Source organism: Microcaecilia unicolor, chromosome 1, assembly GCF_901765095.1.
Source record: "Microcaecilia unicolor chromosome 1, aMicUni1.1, whole genome shotgun sequence".
NCBI classification, from domain to species: Eukaryota; Metazoa; Chordata; class Amphibia; order Gymnophiona; family Siphonopidae; genus Microcaecilia; species Microcaecilia unicolor.
In genome coordinates this window covers 183,454,547-183,478,841 of record NC_044031.1, presented here as the reverse complement: position 1 = coordinate 183,478,841, position 24,295 = coordinate 183,454,547, and the positions used below count along the sequence as shown (strand labels likewise).

Genomic DNA, 24,295 nt, shown 5'->3' with positions numbered 1-24,295 from the left:
ACTGAGACCACGGTATCCATCTTTAGCTAAGCTATTCATTTTCCTCTGCCAGCACAAGACGTAGTCTGATCATAGCTCTATCGATTTTCAGCCGAGAGTCTGAAGTCTCCCATTCTGCTCCAACTATTTCCTTATCACTCTGGGAAGAATAAAAGCCCTTGTGGGTTTCCAACTATTCAAGAATAAGGTCCTCTAAGAAAGAATGTTAATCTACTTGAGATTTATGTCTTATCTAGAGCTTCCAAATTCTGGACCACCCTTCATCTCCAGATATCAACAGAGCCCCCTTGTCACCACGCACACCAAGATTCTAGCCCCTCCCCCAAGGGGGGGCCCTACCTCAAAATCTGCCTCTGCAATCATCTCCAGCACGGGAGAGGCCTCCCCCATACTCACATCAGCTTCTTCTTAACAGCCAGAGCAAGACCAACAGAACTGATCCTGCTGCTTGGTCTGTGAAGATATTCATGTTATGGAGTGCCACCAGGAGTTGCAGACAAGGCCTCCTCTGCATGCTTCCTACACTAATGGTGCCTAGGAAACAGAACCTCTGTCCCTGGAGGTATGCCAAGACTCCCTTCCAGTCTGCTGCTGATGCTTCTCTGGAAGGGAATGTGAAGAAAGGAACGAGACCCACTGTCTGCTGCCTTCAAGCTATAAGACCAATACATAAACCTCTCCTCAAAAGGGGCCAGGAAGGCTAAAAATCAATGCCTCGGTATCCCAAAACTTTCCTTTACTTCTCAGGTCTTGTCCTACCATCTGCTTGACAAAAGTCATGAGGCTGCACAGGATCCTATGTAAGGAGAGGTATGCAAGCTAGTTCTCTGCCTCCATTCTCTAGTAGAGGATAAAAAAACTCACATATCTGGGCACAAATAGGAAGACAGTATTAGCAACATTGTATGGCATCACAGTTGACACTGACTCTTATTTTTGCTTCAGTGCAAAACATTGAATATGATCTTGGTTCAGTCTAGTTTTCCACCTTTCCTTTTACAATCACAGTAATGCACTTGGGGACATGCCCTGCAATGTAATTTCAGTGATGTGTTAAAGATATTGTCAGACCTATGCACACCTTCTGTTGGCTCCTCACTAGGGACGTGAATTCATTTCAAATGACATGGGAAATGTCAATAACAATTCTCATGTTATTTTGTGTCCTTTTCTGCCCAAAAATAACATGGGAAAAAAAACCAACATGTTTTTTCTTCATGTGTTATTAATAGTGTGTACTCTTCCAAAAGAGGGTGCTTCCTTTCTGAAAGAGGGCACACTACCAAAATATTACCCTCATAATGAAAAAAATTGGGAAAAAAAGGTTCTCCAAACAATATGAAACAATTTTGGTGCTTCACACTCCTTAGTCTTTACATTGCTTAATCAGAGCACTGCTGGACAAAAATATAGAGCAGTTGCTCTATTCAGCATGTACTTCCACATACCTGGTTTCTTGATACTATGGCCCACCCTCCTAGACCAGCCCACAGGGTGAATCAGGGGACTCCATATGTGGCACCAGAAATCATCATCACTGTTGCCGTCCTCATACAGCAGCCTCAGCCGACCACCAATCACTGTGTCCACCACTGCCATCCGCATGCGCGACACGAATGTTTTGTCTACCACTTCCACCCGCATCCCCTGCCGGAAGAAGTACTTCATACTCTCTGCCATCTGTGACGCAGAATAAAGAACAGTAAGAGGGAGAGAAAGATTTATACTCTTAGTTGGGAGGGATTGATGGCAAATATTTCCCTCTTTTTGTATGTTAATGCCACTCCTTCTCCCAGTATACAGATTTGTGCAATCCTTGCATGTCTAGGTAGACAAAAACAGAGGTATAGCCAGCTCACAAAACATCCAAGAAACAAAACAGCAAGCTGCACCAATAAATCTAACATCATTTGAACAGCAAACTCTACCTCACATGGCACCATGTTTCGCCCTGCAGCTGCTTCAGAGGTACAGACACAAGGTACATGTGTTTTCAGGCTTCAACTAATAAAGTCAAAATCCTCACACAGTTCCTTCTTAAAATTTGAAGAGTCACATTATGACTGAATGTTAACTGTGGTTCTCCTATTTTCTAAAGAAGGAACTGTGTGAGGATTATTAGATGAAGCCTGAGAATATGTATACTTGTTGCATCATTCTGTACCTCTGAAGCCGCCACAGAGCAAAACAAGGATGTCGGATTTATTAATGCAGTTTCTTGTTTTTCTTTCTTCCTATAGATCTCCATCTAGCCCATGGTATCAGTGCAGTTGTTACATTATTACATAAAATATAAATGAATAAGTAGACTGTACAAGAAACATTTTAATGGATCAGTATGCAAAACCACTTATATGGTAGCCTTAACCAAAGAGCCACACACTAACATTGTGACACTACCCTGATGGGAGCAAGATGTACTGTAGACTGCAGAAGCATACATGGGAGCTATCCAGGTGGTGGCAGTGTAGAATGCTCAGTCAGAGTCTGACTAGACAGTAATTCAACATCCAAGTCCATTGTCCACCTCTTAGACAGGAATGCCATGACTAGAGTTTAAAAAAAAGAGGAGCACGCTAATGCTAACTTTATAGGAACCTCAAAGCAGCTCAGTCTTCTCAACCTTGCCAGCACAGTTAAGACTATAAGAACTGACTTATGTTTCCAACAGTGACCAATCTGGGTCACAAATACCTTGCAGGATCTCAGAAAGTAGAACATTTCCATAATACATACCCCCAGGGATAAGCAGTAGCTAGGTCTACCTTAGTATCTGTTTATGGAATTTTCCTTCAGAAATTTAAGCCTACCTATACTAACTGCTTCCACCCTATAACAGGGAGTCCTCAAATCCAGTCCTCAAGGTCTACAACCCATCCTGGTTTTCAGGACTTCCACAATGAATATGTATGAGTTCCATTTGCATGCAATGGAAGTCGTGGATGAAAGGGGGGCACAGAGCGAGATTAAAGAGAGGCGTGGACAAGTTCCAGGATGAAAAGTCCTTAAGTTATTAGTCAGATAACAGACTTGGGAGCACCTTTGTTCATTCGTGGGAAGGAGCTATGGGAAACAGATCTACTTATGTAGGACTGTGAGCACAAGATAAATCAAGGGGGAGAGAGAGAGAATCTTCAAACCTGCACTGCCTTTATGACTGTCTGTACCTCTGCATCTCTCCCCTTACTAGTCCTTCCTTCTACCTTTATGTGTAAGTCCGCAGGAATGGTATGGGCACCAACCAGTCTCTTCATCAAGTAACTTCTCCAATCTGTGTATTTGGCATGAATACCTGGAAAGAGTTTAAAAGATAACATGGTAGTTTATGTAACACTCCAGAGTCATCTGACCATCCTCTTCCCTCTACAGTCTCTTCTTCCCTTCATCTCTTCTGCCACTGTGCCATAAGTGAAGCCTGATGAATTACAACCTCCTTTCCCCAAAACTAAATTCTAAAAGATAGCCAAAGACATGTTCTTCTACTCTCTGCTTACCACAGTGAGCTCCCCCCCCCCCCCCCCGCCTCCCCTGTGAAGCACATCCTTACTCTGGGGTGGAACCAGTATCTTGCTGTTGATGGCACACCAGCCAATGGGATGAATGTCCACCATGCCCAAGTTGCACCAGAAATCATGACTGTGATCATCCTCAAAACCCTCATATCTCAGTAAGACCTTGTACCCTGTTAGCATGAGTGAACACAGAATGAGAGAAAGGAGTGAAGAAAGCAAAAGCAGAAAGGAAGGAAAAGAGAGGTACACAAGGGGGGGGAGGGTGAGAAAAAAAAAAAAAAGAGGATCATGCATTTGACAAGTATACCAATTGTTGTTATTTTTTGCATTAAAAACTATTCAACTCTCACACTGCATCCCTCTGTCCAAAAGCAACAGCTTAGCTTCTACAGTGTCACTATATATGTTTTTCTACTTATATGGTACTTAGCCCTGCCTAGTGCATCGCAGAATGCACCAGGCAGACACTGGGCACCACCATTTTGGAAGTGGCAGGGCCCGAGGCAGGAGGTGTTGCTCCTGCCCTCCTGCCTCCAACTTTTTAAGGCATGGGCAGGGCAGGAGATCAATAGACCACCAAAGTAGATCTTTGCTGGGGTGCAAGGGGGCTGGGTCCACTGGACCACCAGGGTGATTTTGCTAGGGGGCTGGGGGAGGTCAGCAAGGTCCACTGGACCACCAGGGAATCTTTAAAAAAAAAAAACACGGGGGGGGGGGGGGGGGGGGGGGGAGTTAGAAGAGGCAGGGAGCACAAGCACAATTTGTTCATTAAAGCTAGGCGCTCTGGAGCCGTGCATCGCCTGGAATGCTCATTAGAATACTACTGAGCTCACTGTAATACATTTGCATGGGGATCTTGGTGGCTACTAATGGCACACATTAGAGCCACGGAAAACCCCTTTGTGTACTACTTGTTTAATAATGTTTGCTTTAGACTGGCTACAACCAGTCTAAAACAAACGCTCCCAACATAGTAAGCTTTCTGCATCAGGCCATTAGTGATCTGCCTCAAACAGGAGCATCTTGAGCTAGTCACACCCTGTACAATTACCCCCCACCCCAAGCAACCTCATCCCGCCAACTGTCCCACTGCTACTGCAAGCAAGACAATGAGCAGGGAGTGATTTTTGCACCCCCATTTCCCTTGAGCCCTATGCAGCTGTACCTCTCAAACAGGCCTCAGGACAGCCATGCCTCAAAGCCACATAAGATGTCACTCTTGCAATTGCAACTGTGAATGAGAGAAGACAAAAAACTCTAGTGGGCCAGTGCAAAGTCTGCTCAGACCCTGTACTAACCTGCTATCCGGACAACAGACGCTATCCAGTAGACACAGCTGGGTAGTACAGCATCGCTGTTCAAACTCTCCACTTTCATTTCCAGCTGCACGTCATCCCACTGATCAACAAGGGGCACCTGTCAAAATGGAAAGGAGAGAGAGCTTACCCTATACACCCACCACAGGCCTGCTAGGAAGAAGCATTTAAGACAGAGTCAATGGACATGGAAAAGCTAGCTGTACAGAACACAACAGAAGGACAGGGAGGAGAACTTGACCATTCTCTAACCCGAGTGGCCCCCTTCTCATGAGATCTCTTCAATGGATGGACTGCATAGAAGTCAACTTGTTTTAAAGCTGCATTTCTAATCAGACCTCTCAAAATATCAAGGAGGCACTCTGGGCTCCAATGCCGCTTCTCTTGGTCTTATTTATAGAAAACCTCTCTTTTTGCACTTAAAAGTATTTTATTCCTTATCTCTTTCATTTTTACAGATTTCCCACTTTATGAATGATTGGCCTGTTTTGCATTGTCTGTGCCTCAGTACGATCCCTACAGGTAGCTCCAGATCCTTCTGTCCTCACCCGAATCAGAGAACAGACCATGGCGCACAAATTCATCAACTGGAAACCAGCACTGTTAGAAGCTGCTGAAGTTTGAAAACCACAATGTTTTCTAGGGTGCACACATCACTTCACTTTAAAACAGCAATCCATATGACTTTCCTTTATAGACTCAATGGGCTCCTCTCTCGCTTCTGTGTTATTGTGCCCTGCACGTAAAATAAAAATGGATGCTAAACCTCAAAAATGAACAGTAGCAAAGGAGATGAAAGTACAAGTTTCATTAAACACTCTCTTTACTGTGCATCTCTATATATGTTCACTGGGCAGACTCTACAGTAGCTGGACAGCACCCCTGCACACACTCATTGCTGCTTTAACCACTTGGTTCACCAGAAATTTGAAAACATAAAAATCTGACCACTAAAAGGACATCCTTCCCCCTTAGGTCTTTGCTAATTTTTACGTTGGGGCTATTTAGGATCCAAAAGGGCTGAAGAAAAGCCAACAAATATCTGCCCGTGCAGAGACACAAAACTGACCAGTGTGTGCCAATGACAACCATTGCCACCAATCTGTGTTTCTCTTGAATGCCCCCCCCCCCCCCGGTTACCTAGGCTTATGCCACCAGTCTCTCTATTTCTCCCCAGCCCCCAAACCAAATCCTGCATCTCTCCTTCTCCCTCCCACCAGGTCCAGCATCTCTCATTCTCCTTCCCCCCACCCCCAACTGGACTTCAACTCCCCACCAACCTCTAAGGTCAGGAGTGATGCTCCTTCTTCCACCACCATTATTCAAAATGGCAGTGCCAAACTCCAAGCAGTGCATTCCAACACACAGATAAGGCAGTGATCGATAAAACACCCAAGATGCAGAAAACGTAGTATATTTTTCCAGTGTTTTAAACACCTCAGTTCCTCGTACTCTCATCCTCCCCACCTTGTCTTATATCCTCCACTCAGTTTGTGCATCTTTTCTGCACTGACCACTGTAAGTAACACAACTGATTGTCAGAAAAGAATTCCCAGCAATAGTAACTCTATACAAAAATACACATCCATTTTTTGTATCCTCAAAGAACTCCTAACTAGCTGGAAAATAAACTCCTAACTTATCGAGGTTATTTATTTATTTACTTTGACATTTATACCCCACCTTACCCCAAACATACTCGAGTTCGATATGGCTTACAATAAATAAAATAGGCAAAGTTTACAATATCATAAACAAAATATCAAGTAAGAGCAGAGTAGCACAAATAAGATACAGATAAGAACTAAATAAACCATTGATGGCCAGTTACAATCTAACACACTCCATCAATGGGTAGAAACCTCTCAAAGAGGAAAGTTTTCAGTCTTTTATGAAATATCAAGTAATCAGGCTGACTCTTCATTGCCATTGGCAGAGTCCCACCACATAACACCCTGGTATCTAAAGTCTGCAGAGTGAACTAACTCTTGCAATCTGTAAGATGAGGTCTAAGGTAGTCCCTAGAACCAGAGGTTATATTGCATAGGGGAATAGTTAAGGGCTGCATGCTTTAATCCTCATTCACTGTATCCTAAATAGAAAGGTTTGCCTAAAAATCCAAACACTAACACTGGCCAAAAAGAGCTTGATGTAAAAAAGCAAGCGGCAGACTATGGTGCAGAGCATTTCTCAAGTAGGAAACACTACCAGACATTCAATAGAGACTAGTTGTCCAAGTCTAGAGACCACATCTGCAGAAGGGATTAGAAGGGTTAACATAAAGCCACAAGACCACAAATGTCTGCAAGACGAAGGCCAAAGCCAGAATTCCAACAAAAGGGCTGCCACCAAAGAAACAGCTCAGAGGCGGTGGGAAAATCAGAAAATCACCAACCAAAAAGCTGTCACAACAGGAACTGGTGTGAGAAGAGGACAAAAGAAGCAATAGTGAGCAACAAGAGACAACCCCCAAAGGCCAGTAGCTTACCGGTCCTCCCTAGGAGGGAATCACCACAGGGGGCTCGCCGACTGCAAATGCCGCTGACCCTGCCCCAGAGACTGCAATCTCTCTGACAAAACATGCAGCGGAGTGGCGCCAAAACACATCCAAGGAGGCCACACAATAGCATAGAAGAATAGTGCTACTCCTCACGGGAGAAAGCACCCTTGAACCAGTCAAGCTGTTTCTTTTTGTCCCCCCCTCCCCCAACACCAGCACTGTGAAAACTCCCGGAGCCGACACAGCCCATTTACTTTGAATGGATTGTGTTGGCATTGCAGCGCAGCTTAGTAAACAGGAGGGTTAGTATGGCCACCTTACCAGCTAAAAATTTACCCTAGTAATTTTACCTGCTGGAATGTGCCTTATTGAGAACACTGGGTGTTGATTAGAGAGTATATGCAGATGATGTCCAGTATATTTTTAAGATTGTATTTTATAAATTGAAAGTAACAAGGCTGTTCAAAGGAAATCGGGACATCATCAATCATGCATGATTCCAGAAAACCATCGCTAATAGGCTTAAGTTGAACATGCAGAAAACCCAGATAATGCTACTGAGTAGACATCCACTTGATGGTTTTCTGGAATCATGCATGATTGATGATGTCCCGATTTGCTTTGTGAAAAGGTTAGATTTTTAGCAGTATGTTCAATCCAGCACTTTCTATACAGCAGTATGTTCATAAAATAATTACCACCGCATTTTATAAATTGAAAGTAATAAGGCAACTGAAAGAATTATTAACATCTAGTAACTTTCGAAAAGTGATACAAAGTGTTGTGATACCCCATTTTGATTACTGCAATGAGCTACTGTTAGGAGTACCAAAGAGATTCTTAAAATCACTCCAATCAGCACAAAATACAGTTGCAAGAGTTTTATTTGGGGTATCCAAGTTTGATCATATTACTCCTCTGTTCATTGCTTTACATTGGGTACCTATTGAATTCCTGGTTTGTTTTAAGATCATGTTACTGATATTCAAAGTGCTGCATTATTTATTTATGATATTATACTCCACATTAGCTCGAAATTGTTTGTAAGCCACATTGATCTTGAATCTAAGTGAATAAAATATAATAATGTACAGAATATAACACAAATAGTATCTCCTGTGTTGGCCTCTTCACTGCCTCTTTATCAGCCATCATGTTCTTTGCACTCTTCTCTCTCTTTAAACCTGGAAGCTCCCTCGTTTTGTCTAGTTTATCAAGACAAATATCAAAATTTGATTTTTCATATAAAAAGACCACAATTGTGGTACAAACTACCTAATAATGTCAGATGCTCGCAAAATCTTACAGATTTTAAGGTTGCATTGAAAACATTACTATTTACAGGAGGCTTACAGAGTAAGGAACTGAGACAGTCTTGATATAGGAGTGACTGTTAAATGAACTGTCGGAGCATAAACTGGACTGCATTATATGATGCTTTTTGTTGTAACAGATGTCTGCTGTTTGATGATATTATTTTAACTAACTGCTTTGGTTTTTGTTGTAGTTGGCTTTTAATGTGTGTGTAATGGATTATGTACGTATTTTGTAATCCATCTAGACTTTGCAAGATAGAGCAGAAAATAAATGTTATTAAATAAATAAAAACAGGTACAGCAGCAGTGGCCTCTTTGTGCCTCATCCCCGAGATAAGGGAGAACCTCCAAGGGTGAGAAAATAAAAATCTTCATAGCTGGATGATCTCTGGCCTTTCTGCTGAGATTGATAGTGATTACTAGCAATGCAACCAAACTGTGTTAAGTGTGTGTGTGTGTGTGTGTGTGTGTGTGTGTGTGTGTATGTGTGTATATATACCGTATTTTTCGGACTATAAGACGCACTTTTTCCCCCCCAAATTTGGGAGGAAAATGGGGGGTGCGTCTTATAGTCCGAAGGTAGATTTGGCTGGCTGGCAGGCCGCCCGCCCTCCGAGTTCCGGATCGCCGTCAGGGTTACCTCCTCCCCCCCCCCTGTCACCACTTCTCCCTACTCACGCGATCTTCCCTGGTGGTCTAGTGACGTCGGGGCAGGAAAGAGCCACCTCTTTCCTGCCCAGCGCGCTGCTCTCCATCCTCCTGTATGGAGCCTGACGGTCTCGGCGAGATTCAAAATGGCTGCCGAGACTTCAATTCTCGGCGGCCATTTTGAATCTCGACGAGACCGTCAGGCAGCAATGCATATAGGAGGATGGAGAGCAGCGCGCTGGGCAGGAAAGAGGGGGCTCTTTCCTGCCCTGACGTCACTAGACCACCAGGGAAGATCGCGTGAGTAGGGAGAAGTGGTGACAGGGCCGGGGGGAGGGCGATCCCGAACTCGGAGGGAGGGATTCGGAAAAGACGCACCGGAGCACCTAGGTTTTAGAGGAGGGAAAAAGGAAAAAAAAAATTTTCCTATTTCCCTCCTCTAAAACCTAGGTGCGTCTTATGGTCCGGTGCGTCTTATAGTCAGAAAAATATGGTATATATATATAAATATTTTTTTAATTCTTTAATATGGAAACACACAGATCTGAACACTGGGTCCTGGGCTACACAGATCTGCACACTGGGTCCTGGGCACAGACCATTGAAAACGTTTTAGAAAATACCAGCCCAAGATCTAATTCAAGAGATGATGAACTGTTTACCCACTACCAAATCCACTGAGCTATTTAATGCTACCCCCACCCTCCAATATAATATGTAGTAATAGTTATTAATAGTTAAAACACAAACTCACATGTTTGAAGCAGCTGACAGGGGCAGCTTGGTAGTCATACTCCATCAGGTAACTTCCCCAGTCAAAGCCCAGAACAAACGCTGCAAAGAGAAGCAGAGTAGCACTAGGTTAAAATCTGAATTTCCACACCATCCAGGAAGGGGCATAAAGAGATCTGCAACCTTCTGAAGGCTGCATGACTATAGGAGCCACATCAGCTGGGGCTTGGCACATGTTCTACTGGGATCTCAGTTATGTTCACACCACACCAACCATGGACCATCAACAAGTAGAGCAAAAAAAAAAAAAAAAAGAGGAAGACAAGTGAGCACATAGACTACCAAATTTCAAGGCCCACCCCTCCCCCTCACCATCTTGACCAGTTGGGGTTCCATCAGCCAGCTGTCCAGTTCCCTGTGAGTGAAGAAATGCTCCGATTTTGGAAGACCAGGTGGCCTTTTGTAATACTTTGGCCTTCTTGGTGGGGGGTTTGCCCTGTGAAACAAAAAAAGGAAGGCTAGTTGCTCAGGGCTACTGACACTCAAAGCTCTCTCTTGTAATAGCATGGCAAGTTCAGGCAGAGCAAATATTTTACCTTGGAGATGAAAATGACAGATTCCCCAAAGTTCACAGCTTTTGCCTACAGGCTTTCAAACCACATACATTTTTATAACCCAGCAACCCATGAAACACCTGTGAGATGCACTGTGGTGTACTCTGCACAGCAGATACAGAAATCAAATCATCATTAAGTGTCAAACTATTTTATTTTACCTGCTGTATCTGGAAAGATATCTAAATGTTGTAAAGGCCCATCAAATGTGACAAACTCAGAATGGCATACACATGCATAGAAAACATTTTTTATTGATGAGCCAACGGCAAAGCAGAATAAAATATACGCAAGTAAAAGTTACATAAGTTACATAATTAGAACATTGCTAGTATCAACAATAAAAAGAAACAGACAAATTCGTCTCATCAGTTTTGTCATTTATACCCTTCCCCCATGCCAAACCAACAAAATCTATCACCACCATCAGCCTGGTTTCTTATGGCTTCCGGTGATTCAAGAACAAAAGTAACAGAGCATTAGGGGGTCCTTTTACTAAGCCACGGTAAAAAGCGGCCTGCAGTAGTGTGGGTGTGTGTTTTTGGCACGCGCGGAGCCATTTTTTACCGTGGCTGAGAAAAAAGTACTTTTTTAATGGGTGAAATAAATGGCGGTGCGCTAAAATTAAAAGTAGCGCATGGCTATTTTCTGCCTGAGCCCTTACCACCACCCACTGACCAAGTGGTAAGGGCTCACGGGCTATATGTGCGGTACTCATGCAGCGCTCACCAATGTGGCCATGCCAGGAACGAACACCATGGCAGAAAATAAAAAAAATATTTTCTACTGCAGGAAATAGCGTGCACAAACTTCGAAATGACTGCCGGGTGGGCGCACTAACTAGGCGGTAGTTTCAATTTAGCTCTTGCTACACATATGGTAGACCTACCGCCACTTTGTAAAAGGGGCCCTACGAGAAATAAAAGAACTAAATAACCACCAATTTCCAAGGTGAGCAAGCTATAAATCAATCAAAATAACACTCCTTCCCCGTGGCGACTTATGTTGAATGTAGCTATCCCAAATCATTGGAAAGCGTTATTTACGTCTAAAAGAAGTACATGCTTCCCAAGCCTCCCAAACTAAGGGCCCCTTTTACCAAGCTGCAGCAAAAGGGGGCCTGTGCTGGCATCGGCATGTGTTTTTGATGAGCGCCGAGGCCCCCTTTCACCGCAGCAGGTAAATGGTAGGCCTTGTGCAAGTACAGCACTTGCCGCATGGCCATTTTGGGAGGGAGCCCTTACCGCCCATCCACTGAGGTGGCGGTAAGGGCACTTGCGCTAACCCAGCAGTAACCAGGCAGTGATTACCGCCGGGGTACACACCGGCGCTACAAAAAATAAATATATTTTTGTAGTGCCATATGGCATGCTGGGGGTGGAAACTACTGTCAGGCTGCTGTGGTAGCCCAGCAGTACTTCCTTTTTAACGAGTGATAAGCCCACATTGGGCTTACCGCTGCTTTGTAAAAGGGGCCCTAAGAGCTGATTAACCTGACTACTCCACTTCCAATAAGTAGGTGGTTAAGGAACCATCCACGACTGCAAAACACAATTTTTTAATCAGTAAAGTGCCACCTTTAGAATTCCCCCCATTAGTCCTTGCTTTGTCTAAAATTAGATTCCAGTATAGTTGTGCCTGTGAGAGCAGAGCAATAGTGGACTATAGCAATCCAAAATTCACATACTCCTAACTCTGAAGAACATCCCCTTTTCCTTGCCATGGAAAAACAGTGTCTATACATCTCAGAGAGTACAAGAGTACACAGACTGTTACACAACATGTATCTGCCAATATTCAAAGAAAATTATGCCTTTATTAGCAGTTGAACACATAAGGGTCCTTTTACTAAGCTGCGGTTCACACTAAAACATGCTTACCGCAGGTTAAAAAGCACTACGTCCCGCGCTTGTTTTGGGATCAGCGCGCACTACCCACACACACTAAAATATAGAATTTATTTTCTAACGCTGGGAGGTTGTCTGGGGGAGGTCACTAGGTGTGTGCTCTGCACTAACCAATTAGCACGTGGTTAGTGCGGGAGCTCTTACTACCTACAAAATAGGTGGTGGTAAGGACTATACACTAATGGCTATTTGCTAATGGGGAAATTAGCGTGTGGCCATTAATAGTAAAAATGGAAAATGAGGCCCGTTTTATCACCGTGCTAGAAGTGGCCTCAGCATGCAGGAAAGACCCCTGCTGGGGATAGTGCAGGCCACTTTTTAGCGTGGCTTAGTAACAGGGCCCCATAATTTGCTTATCAACGCCTCACCCCATGCTTGGAATAAACTCCCTGAGCCCATTCGCCAGGCCCCCTCCCTGCCCATCTACAAATCCTTGCTCAAAGCCCACCTCTTCAATGTCGCCTTCGGCACCTAACCACCATACCTCTATTCAGGAAATCTAGACTGCCCCAACTTGACATTTCGTCCGTTAGATTGTAAGCTCCTTTGAGCAGGGACTGTCCTTCTTTGTTAAACTATACAGCGCTGCGTAACCCTAGTAGCGCTCTAGAAATGTTAAGTAGTAGTAGTAGTATATTTTCAAACATTATGCAGATAGTATCAAACTGTTTATATCTGTAAATGGCCAGATACTACCCATAAAATTGTGAGGCAGGGTAGGGCAGAGGCAGGCCTCAAAACGATCCATTTAGTGGCAATATTCAACTGTTAAAACAGATACCAGGGTCACTGCATTACATATACATTCAGTCCACTACCTATACGGATAGGGTCACTAAACACACATGCCAGTGCTTAACTTACCTCCATTTACTATGCCTCGCTAGTGACTGCCGTGCGCTAAAGCCAACACAGCCCATTAACTTTGAATAGGCTGTGCTGGCATTGTCTCGCGGCTTAGTAAACAGGAGAGTTAGTATGGTCACCTTAGCAGCTAAAAATTTATCCTAGTACCCTGCTGGAATGCTGGACAATATTCAGAAGTGCAATTTACACAAGTAGACACATGTGTACCCACAGAAAATAAAAAAAATAAATAAAAAAGTAACACTTTTTAGGGATAATCTTACAAAGGCTTTTTCACAAGCAGAAAGGGGCTTTTATAAAATTATCCTGTGATATACATGAAGTATGTGCTATAATAAAAAAAATGCACCTACTTTACACGTGCGGCGAGTAGGTATTCCCTGGAGAACAGTCTGGGCAGAATGGGTCAGAGTTGTGATGAATGCACATATTTTATAATAGAAGAGCACGTGTAGAGTAAACACACATACACACACTTACAGGTGCTCTGCAGGAGGTGTAAGTGCTTCGGTATGTGCACAATGCAGAGGCTGGTTCTGGGAGTCTTTTGGGCACCAATACTGCCCTTATAAAAATGGGGTCCTTTTTAGATTTCTCATGGAGGTGTCCTGTTATAAAATCAGGCCCCTTAATTGTTTTTTGTTAATCAGGATTCCTAAAGAACAATTTAAGATGGGATAATGAACACACAACCTAAGAAAATAAAATTACTCATGAAAATGTCCTGAAAGCATAGCACAAATATGGTTTTCTTTGAATGTGATGCGTAAGAGTGTCCAACAAACAAACCTAACAAAATTACACACAGAGATATGGTTTTATTTGGAAGAAGATGATGTGCTGTCTTTGATTTAATTGATGAATTTTAATGTAATGTCTTCAGTGGTTTTATTTATTATTTATTTGTTACATTCAGGTACAGCTGATATTTCCCTGTCCCCGGAGGGCTTACAGTCTAAGTTTGTACCTGAGGCAAGGAGGGTTAAGTGACTCACCCAAGATCATAAGTCGTCGAAGGGATTTGAACCCCAACTTCCCTGGTTCTCAAATCAGTGCTCTAACCAATGTGTATTTGTTCCTTACCCAGAGCTGCAGATGGTGCAGTTATAAATATTTTAAACAAATAAAACCGTACCTTTAAGAGCAGGAACAAAAATATGCTATTTCCCGGTACTACAGGACTTGGCCAGAATCATACAGTTATGTGTCAAAGTATGATAGGAACCTCCAATTATACACAAAGACAGTCAAGATTGACACTGAGTACCAAGATGAAATCTGATACCAAAAAGATACAAATAACCCCAACTATACTGGGTACCACTGGCCTAAGTGTTTCTCTGTGTCTTGTCTGTATATTTTGATTTGTATAGTATATACTGGACGAATGCAGTGTCATACAGAGATACGTGGAGGGGCATAATCGAACGCCTATCTCCGAAAACGGGTACGTGAAGAGGCGGGACAGACCGTATTTTCGAAAAAAATGGACGTTTTCCAGCTGGGCATTTGTTTTTTTTAGCGATAATGGAAACTAAAAACGCCCAGCTCAAAAACGTCTTAATCAGAGCCATTTGGTCATGGAAGGGGCCACGATTCGTAGTACATTCACCCACCTGACATGCCAGGACACCAAATGGGCACCCTAGAGGTCAGTGCGGTGGACTTCAGACAACACTCCCACATGCATAGCTCCCTTACCACGGGTGCTGAGCACCCAACCCCCCCTCCCCACAAATGTACAACACTACCATAGCTCTTAGATGTGAAGAGGGCACCTACATGTGGGTAAAGTGGGTTTTGGAGGCCTCCCATTTACCAGCACAAGTGTTACAGGTAGGGGGGATGGGCCTGGGTCCACCTGGCTGAAGTGCACTGTGGTACCCACTAAAAGTGCTCCAGGGACCTGCATATACACAGGCCTCTAGGACTTGTTGCTGCTATATAACATTGGCACACCAGTTGGCACCTGAAGACTAATCTCTTCGAAAACGTCCTTTATTGGAATAAGCACGCTTACTCACAGTTAACTGCAGATCAGAGGTTGTGCCCCACTGGCAACGAGTCTCCCTGGTACTGAGATTAGCAGTAGGTCAGAGCTGGCAGAATGGTGTACAATGCCCTCTTTCAGCCACATTCAAGGTAAGAACTAAGTTCTGTAACGTGGCTAAAACGTGAAAGGGATCTAAAACTGGCTTACAAAAATGGCCACTACCTCATGGACTACCGGAAACAAAACAGGGCACACTCTGACCCAGTCAGCAGGGGGAAAAGCACCATGGGAGTAGAGCCTACCAAATACCAACATCGTGAGCATTTGCCACAAGCTAGTGGAATCACGGAGCCCAATACCCTACACCCACCACAATGCATTGCTGATGCGACTCTGCAGTGCGCATAACAGAAAAGGGGTCACACTCACCCGAGAGCCACATCAGAACCAGGGAAAGGCTGTCTCAGGATAGAACACATTCTGCTGTCATGGAGGTGGGTACGGCATTTGAGGCTGGCATACAGGCTGGAAAAAAAAGTTTTTAAAGTGGGGGTTCTTTTGGTGGGAGGGGGTTAATGACCACTGGGGGAGTCCAGGGAGGTCATCCCCGATTCCCTCCAGTGGTCATCTGGTCAGTTGGGGCACCGATTTGGGCGCCCACGGGAGAAAGACGCCCATCTCCCGATTTGGGTCGCAATATAGGCGTTTTTCTCTTTCGATTATAAGCAGGATAGTGTAAAGTCCCTATTCCTGGGAGTCTGCTCTCTGTCTAACAAAGACAGACAGAAAGGACACACAACAAAACTCAAAATAGCAGGATAGGAGTTAAGACAATGAAGCTATGACCAAGAAGATTTGGGATAAGTGGGATTAAATTAAGAATCAACTTCATTGAGTATCATCAAATATGGCATTTGGGTCTGGAGGTGTTCTAAGGAGGATTTTGGGTAGATACATTGTTATCATTTATTTATTTGTTACATTTGTATCCCATATTTTCCCACCTATTTGCAGGCTCAATGTGGCTTACATAGTACCGTACCGGCGTTTGCCAATTCCGGTATGAACAAATACAAGGTGATGTTGTGGTAGAATAAGGTTCATGTGTGACAATGAAGCTTATCAGCCTATTTGGGTATTGTGTGAAGCAGGATGTCTGTCCAAGAAATTGACAACAGGCTCCCTAGTCTCAAAGCTGGTATTTGGCCATAGGAATTTAAAATTAAATCAAACGGATAATGGGTACGATGTTCCAAGATGGCGCCTGGCTAGAACAGTCAGACTAATATGAGCTCCGAACCGAGAACAGAAAACCTGTGACCTGAGACCCCAATAACTGGCTCAGGACAAGTTCCATATAACAGCTGTCTGACCGAATGATCGAACCATCCATCCCCACCATCAGCAACGCCAGTATCATCCCGTAATAGGGTTCATCTTACCTGCTGTCAACTGGCAACGGTCCTGATCGTGCGAGTCCGGTAAGGTGGGCAACGATCCTGATCGATTGCGGTTTCTCGACTCAATCCGGTTATATATGGCTGATGAAGTGCTATTTCTAGTCCTTAGCCAGAGGATCACGGCTGGGGTTCCCTCGCTCCAAATTACTCGCCGAGTAGACATCTCCGTGCGGCTCCACGCTCATCGATCCTCTGTCCCGCGCCACGAGGTTGGACCTGGCTTGGAAGAGTGTACCGGATCTGGAGTGGCATACCTGTTGAGGATCAGCTATTTACGGCTGAAGAAGCGTTGTTTTAGTCCTCAGTTAGAGGAATCACGGCTAGGGTTCCCTCGCTCCACGCCCCTTGCCGGGTAGGCATCTCTATGCAGCTCCACACTCATTGATCCTCTGCCCCGCGCCACGAGGTTGGGACCTGGCTTGGAAGTTTGCAACGGTCTGCGGCAGCGTACTTGTTAGGATCGGCTATCTACAGCTGAGGAAGCGCTGCTTTAGCCCTCAGTTAGAGGAATCACAGCTGGGATTCCCGCTCCACACCCCTTGCCGGGTGGACACCTCTGTGCAGCTCCACACTCATTGATCCTCGGCCCTGAGCCACGTGGTTAGGCCTGGACTGGAAGTGTGCAACAGGTCTGGGGCGGTGTATTTGCTGAAGATAAGCGCGTCTGCACAAGTTTCATCGACCGCCACTTTAATCAGATAGGCGCTAGAATTATTGTCCGATACCGAAGGGAACATGATCTGCCATGACTCACTGACTCGAATGGCAACGATGGACCACCTAAGCGCCAGGACCACTTGTTAACGTCCACTCAAGGGTACTGCAATCCCAACTGTGAGATTAAAACAATTTATGAGACACCAACTTGTCTACTTAATCACAACGATTAATACTACTACAACTAATAAGACCATTACTAATACTATGCTGACCATCACTCTTAGTCACTGCAACAACCCTAATGGAAAGTGAGCAACTGTTTTCATTAAGCAAAGGCCGTGTATAAATGGCATCAGATAGTTTGTAGCTGAAGTGAAGAGCCTCAAAATCTGGCTTTTTACCACTAACTGGATTTATATATTGCTTAGCTTAAACTCAGATGGTACTGTACATTGATTGTTAAATTCAGATGGCCTGTTGCTGAAGCGGAGCGACTCAAAATTTGGATCTTACTACTGCCTGTTTTTTGCATATTGCTTAGTTAAGTTCACATAGAGGTACCATACTGATCTGTATTAATTACTGTTTCTGCTGACTTCTGACCTTCTACTGATACATCTGCATCATATTGCCTTTCATTAAATTACATTACTAATTGAAATATAAATAACTGTGAATTTATAACACTATTGAAATATCGATTTCAAATACCCTACAATGGGGCTCATTTTCAAAGCACTTAGCCTTACAAAGTTACTTCAACTATCAAGCGCTATCAATCAAACATCCCTTACAAAATAATATCAAGATATCACATCACTAAACTACTCTTCACTATCTACTCACTTACCCTAATTCATCACATACTAACCACCCCCCTATCGGAAACTAATAGCATTCCCACAATACATCTGCCTTATCGACCAACCAGACATAATGCATACCGCCACAACAACAACAATAGCCAAAACAATGGAATCACCTCCTCACTTGAACACCATCAAGATAAAGGAAAAAATGGATATAACAAATCTCCACCATCAGCAAATAGACATCTAAGAAAATTCAACATAATCTCAAATCTCAATGATCCCTTCCAAACAATCCAGTTAGGATATACAAATGCCAGATCTGCTGTTAACAAAACAACTATAATAACAGACTGGATTACTAATGATAACCTAGATCTATTAATCATCAACGAAACTTGGATTCATGTTCAAAATGACCGAATATTGCTGGATCTTTGCCCACCAGGCTACAAAATTACTCACTGGCCGAGAAAGGGAAAGAGAGGAGGAGGCATTGCATTAATTTACAAATCTTATCTTAAAGCAACAACTATAACTGAATCCATAACACCACAACTCTAAATCGCGTCCATTAGTATAAACCATTCCACCTTGCTAGACCATTTAAATATTATTTTGTTTTACAGACCACCAGGAAATTGGCAAGAATGCCAACCACAATTCATGGACATCATTTCTAATGCCTGTGTACTAATTCTAATCTTCTAATATTAGGGGACATAAACTTGCACCTAGAAGACCATAATGCAAAGAATACTCAAGAATGCAAGGGACTTTCTCCAACTATGGGAATTCAATTGGATTAATACTCAAGCAACGCATAAGAAAGGACACACGCTTGACCTCATCACACACAAATTTTCTTTAGATCAAACCTTTACACTAATAGACATCAAATGGACTGAGATACCATGGTCAGACCACTTTAAATTAAACTCATCCATACATTGGCGGAAGAAAAATCTGGTCCAGAAACAAGAACGTAAAACTTACACCACAAGAGGTCATGCTGATCCGGTATTTTTCTGGCACCAGTTCTACATGAACAAATTGTCAATACAAACAACTTCCAATCATTACCTTCTAAATTGGGACTATAGAGAACATACTTGACACAATAGCACCATCACAAACAAGAACATCGCGTAGACATAGCTCACTACCTTGGTTTAATGAAGACCTGAAAAAATTAAAACCCAAGTAAGAAGACTTGAACAAGCATGGAACAAAAAGAAAGATGGATACACATTCAAAGCATGGAAACAAATGCTAAGAAAATACAAATATACAATTAGACAAAATAAAAGGTCATACTACAAATCCAAAATTGGACCAGAATATAAGGATACACATAAGTTATTCCAATTCGTACAGTCTTCTTGATACCACTCCGGTTACCACTACCAATATAGATACCCCTTTGGCAAATGAATTAGTCACCTACTTCCATGAGAAAATTATTAAGCTACGATCCACCCTACCACTTAACTCAACCGATTATGAAAAATTTATTAACTGCTTGGACCCTGCTACTGATGAATATCCAGCTGACTGAATCTGGACGAATTTCAATTTATTGAAGGAAGAAACAATCACCCAAGTGACCAATAAATTTACCAAGTCCCACTGCAAATTAGACACATGCCCTAGCTACTTAATAAAAACTGTTCCTCAACGTTTTATAACAGACCTCACCTCCTATTTAAATTACATGCTTCAACATGGACATTTTCCTATGGATAAAGGCAATATATTACTCACACCTATCCCCAAAGACCTGAAGAAAAAACTGAATGATATAACTAACTACCGCCCAGTTGCTTCCATCCCTCTTGTAGTCAAACTAATGGAAAGTCTAGTCACTAAACAATTTACTGATTATTTAAATAATTTTTCAGTTCTACATGCATCTCAATCTGGATTCCGTGCTAACTACAGTACTGAAACAGTACTTATAACACTTCTAACTAAATTCAAACAAACCATTGCAGTTGGCAGTAATGTTCTCCTCCTACAATTTGACATGTCTAGTGCGTTTGATATGGTTAGCCATGATAGTCTACTGAACATTCTGGAATATTTCGGAATTGGAGGAAATATTTTGAATTGGTTCCGTAGCTTTCTAACTGCAAGAACTTACCAAGTAATATCAAAATCGATTATATCATCGCCATGGAAACCTGAATTGGTGTGCCTCAAGGATCGCCACTTTCACCAATCCTCTTTAATTTGATGATGCTACCATTAGCCAAATCACTATCCGACCAAGGCTTAAGCCCATACATCTATGCTGATGATGTTACGATATATATCCCGTTTAAAAAAGACTTATCAGAAATCACAAATAAAATCAACCATAGCTTCCAAATAATGAATTCATGGGCGGATGCATTCCAATTGAAACTTAATGCGGAAAAGACACAATGCCTTATCCTTTCATCGCATTACAACAGAACTAATTACACCAAATCACACTCTTCCCGTCGCAGACACCCTGAAACTCCTAGGAGTTACAATTGACCGTAACCTTAGTTTAGATAGTCATGCAAAAAATGTAACAAAGAAGATGTTCCACACAATGTGGAAGTTAAAAAGAGTGAAGCCTTTCTTCCCAAGGGAGCGTAACTTTGTGCAATCACTCGTACTGAGTCATTTGGACTACTGTAACTCCATCTATGCCGGATGTAAAGTCCAAATTATTAAGAGACTTCAGACAGCCCAAAATGCCGCAGCCAGATTTATATTTGGAAAGGTGAAATACAAAAGTGCTAGACCCCTTAGGAAAAAATTACATTGACTTCCATTAACAGACCGAATTACATTCAAAATTTGCACCTTAGCTCATAAAAGCATCCATGGAGAGGCCCCGACTTACATGTCAGACCTTATAGACCTATCAGCAAGAAATACTAAAAGTTCTTCACGTACTTTCTTAAACCTCCATTACCCTAACTGTAAGGGACTCAAATACAAATCATTATATGCATCTAGCTTCTCCTACATCTGCGTACAACGCTGGAATGCACTGCCGAATACCTTGAAAACAACACACAATCTAACAACTTTCCAGAGGTCACTGAAAACGAACTTATTCAACAAGACCAATAATAAGAATTCTTCATAAAAGACTCATTTCACATCTGTATTAGAACTAATCAACACTGAATTCCTTACATTGGTTACTTTAATCATATTGTCATTTTACTCTTTGAATATCTGTAATGTATTAATTATTTCTTTATTTCTAATTTTAATGAAATCTTTATGTACCTTAATTGAAATAATACTTTGTTCTTCTCATTCCGCTAATGACGATTGTCACGGTGGCATAATGTAAGCCACATTGAGCCTGCAAAGAGGTGGGAAAATGTGGGATACAAATGCAGCAAATAAATAAATAAAAGAAGAGGAGAGGAGAGGCAGCTTCAACTGAATAAAGCTGTAAAAAGTCACACCAACCCAACATTACATTTTATCCAGGAGCAATCTATAATTACCGAAAAAGAAAAAGGGATTATAAAAGAGATCTGTCACCTGGCAGAGATGCTGGGTGCCGTACTGACCTGCAGTCTGGCAAGAATGCTGGCTTTCTTGGAGTTGGAGGAGTAGCTGCGGGAGCAAGAGACGCTGCAGAAGCGCTTGGTCTTGGAAAAGAAGGCATCTTTTGTGCCCACGATGCCACACATTTCACAGATAGCTGGGGAAGAGGGAAGGAAAAACCATGAATCACAGACCCACGGTCTTCCAAGGTACAGGTTTCCTCAGCTAGACTGAAATCCTATTAGCTTCTTTTCAGGTGTGCCAAGACGTAGTACCTGTACTGGTCCTACAGAGAACTCAATTATTTACAGGAAATTTTATCTTTAATTAGACCAAAATAACAGACTATGACATAGCACTGGATTCCAGGTTTAATATCTCTTCTGCAACACTTTCCCAAGAGGAGAGGCAGACAGATATGTTAATACATTACCATTAGAACAGCCATGCTGAGTCAGACCAAGGTCCATCAAGCCCAGCATCCTGTTTCTGAAAGTGGCCAGTCCAAGACACGAGGGCCAGCAAATCCCAAAAGGGTCATTCCATGCCAAGTGGTCTAAACCTTCCCACCATCATGTCTCCAATTTTGTTCAAATTTTATCTGTTGCACGAGTCAGGTGTTAAACGAAGTTTCCCAATTTTGATGCACACTTTGAGTCAACTTGTTTGACTGGATTTTGCATCCATAATGTTAAAATGTATTTCATCGGAGCTTTCATCAAAAACTGTACAGGATTTGAATTTTTTTGCCATTCTTATCAATGTGTTTGGATTTTATTAGACCCCAAAAATGGCATTTTGGTAAATGCTGCGCGCTCATGGACTGACAACCTTTCAGAAGAGGGGGTCTAGATCTGCAACTATTGCAGTTAGAGACCTCTAATTTTGGGAAACTTCGTTTAACACCTGACTCATACAACAGATGAAATTTGAACAAAACTGGAGAACATGATGGTGGGAACTTTTTTTTAATTTTAGACCACTTGGCATGGAATGACCCAAAGATCTATTTCTCATAGCTCATTTCCATGGATGAACCACTGCTCTCCCAAGTCCATCTGGCTGATTAATGAATTTTTTAATGGACTTTGCATCAAGAAATGCATCTAAACCTGTTCTGAATCCCACTATGGTCTTTGCCTTGACCAAATCTTCCTGCCAACAGATTTCATGGCTTAATAATTGTTATTATTATTATTGGCCTTTCAAATTTTTACACCACGTACTCATCAGAAAGCTACAAGATTAATCCATAACATATCCAATACAAAGAAAATTACAAGCATATCTTCCTAAGACCAACAAAATATTTGAGTCTCAAAGAAAAACCATGGAACAAGATCAAAACAACAGAAAACAGCATAATGAAAAACATCCGTTACACTCCCTTATGTTGCCCCCAATCAACTGACAATCTTCTGATCATACCCTCACTTTCCACATCTCACAATACTCTGACTTTAGATATCTGGGCCCTAAACTGTGTAACGACCTTCCCCCTCCATATCAGAAACCAGTCCACTATCACACCTTTTAAGGAACTGCTTAAGACCCACCTCTTCTCTGAATCTTTTCTCTGTCATGACTAAATTCCCCTTTCCATGCCTCTCCATCTTTAAACCTTTCCCTCATTTTAATTTCTTGTAAACCGCTTAGATGCCTAAGTGGAGGCCCATTGCAGTATAATATGGTGAACAAATAAATAAACCCAAAATACCCATAGCCCACAAAACTAAATCAAGCAGTTACCCCATCCTCATCTCTAAACTATATTACTAATGCACACATTATCCAAGAAAAACAGCAATGGTGAATGTGAAATATGTCATTTTTTAGCCCTCTCATCTCAATACACCTACAATAAAAACGGATCAACAAAGTAGAGCCAAATGAGAGAATCTCAGGGAACATCAAGAAATATTTTCCCTCTTGAGATTCCAGAAAGCTTGATCCATCCAGGCTATCTATGGAGAGTTCTGTTCCAGCACTGCCAGACTCCTCACCCTCCATAACCTACTACTTTCTACCAGAGGATCAGAAGGGTGATTAAAATTCCTATGGTAGTCACATCCTCTGGCAACAGAATTCAAAGCTTAAATATGTGCTGCATGAAAACAAACAAAAATGTTCTATGATTTGTTTTCTAACTGCATGTAATTTAGCTTTTGTTCACTACAATCAGCCATCCACAGTTCATAAAGGTATGCTGCACTCTGTGTGGTAAGATATATGCTAAAGCTGCAGTGAAAGTTACTATATTACTGAAAGACAATTTGGCCATAACAGTTTTTCAATAACAAAAGTTACTTCCACATGATTTTAGCGGGTGTCTTACGGCACTGATAATCCTAGGCACACCGCCATGAAGCAAAGGCTGTTTGGGGATAAAATGAGATATGAGAAACAGAAATTACCGAG

At 42.5% G+C, this 24,295-nt stretch overlaps 1 protein-coding gene across 3 annotated transcripts in view; it reads right to left on the bottom strand.

The window, feature by feature from the left end:
* The window catches only part of L3MBTL2 (L3MBTL histone methyl-lysine binding protein 2), a 121,052-nt gene that overhangs the window by 88,691 nt on the left and 8,066 nt on the right, over nucleotides 1–24,295 (bottom strand). For all 3 annotated transcript variants that reach the window (XM_030203046.1, XM_030203028.1, XM_030203037.1), the window contains exons 3-9: nucleotides 21,901–22,034; nucleotides 10,397–10,520; nucleotides 10,047–10,126; nucleotides 4,811–4,928; nucleotides 3,548–3,682; nucleotides 3,204–3,292; nucleotides 1,449–1,680 (exon numbers count right to left, since the gene is read on the bottom strand). In XM_030203046.1, the coding sequence (XP_030058906.1) occupies nucleotides 1,449–1,680; nucleotides 3,204–3,292; nucleotides 3,548–3,682; nucleotides 4,811–4,928; nucleotides 10,047–10,126; nucleotides 10,397–10,520; nucleotides 21,901–22,034 (912 nt within the window). The remainder of the gene's footprint in view (nucleotides 1–1,448; nucleotides 1,681–3,203; nucleotides 3,293–3,547; nucleotides 3,683–4,810; nucleotides 4,929–10,046; nucleotides 10,127–10,396; nucleotides 10,521–21,900; nucleotides 22,035–24,295) is intronic.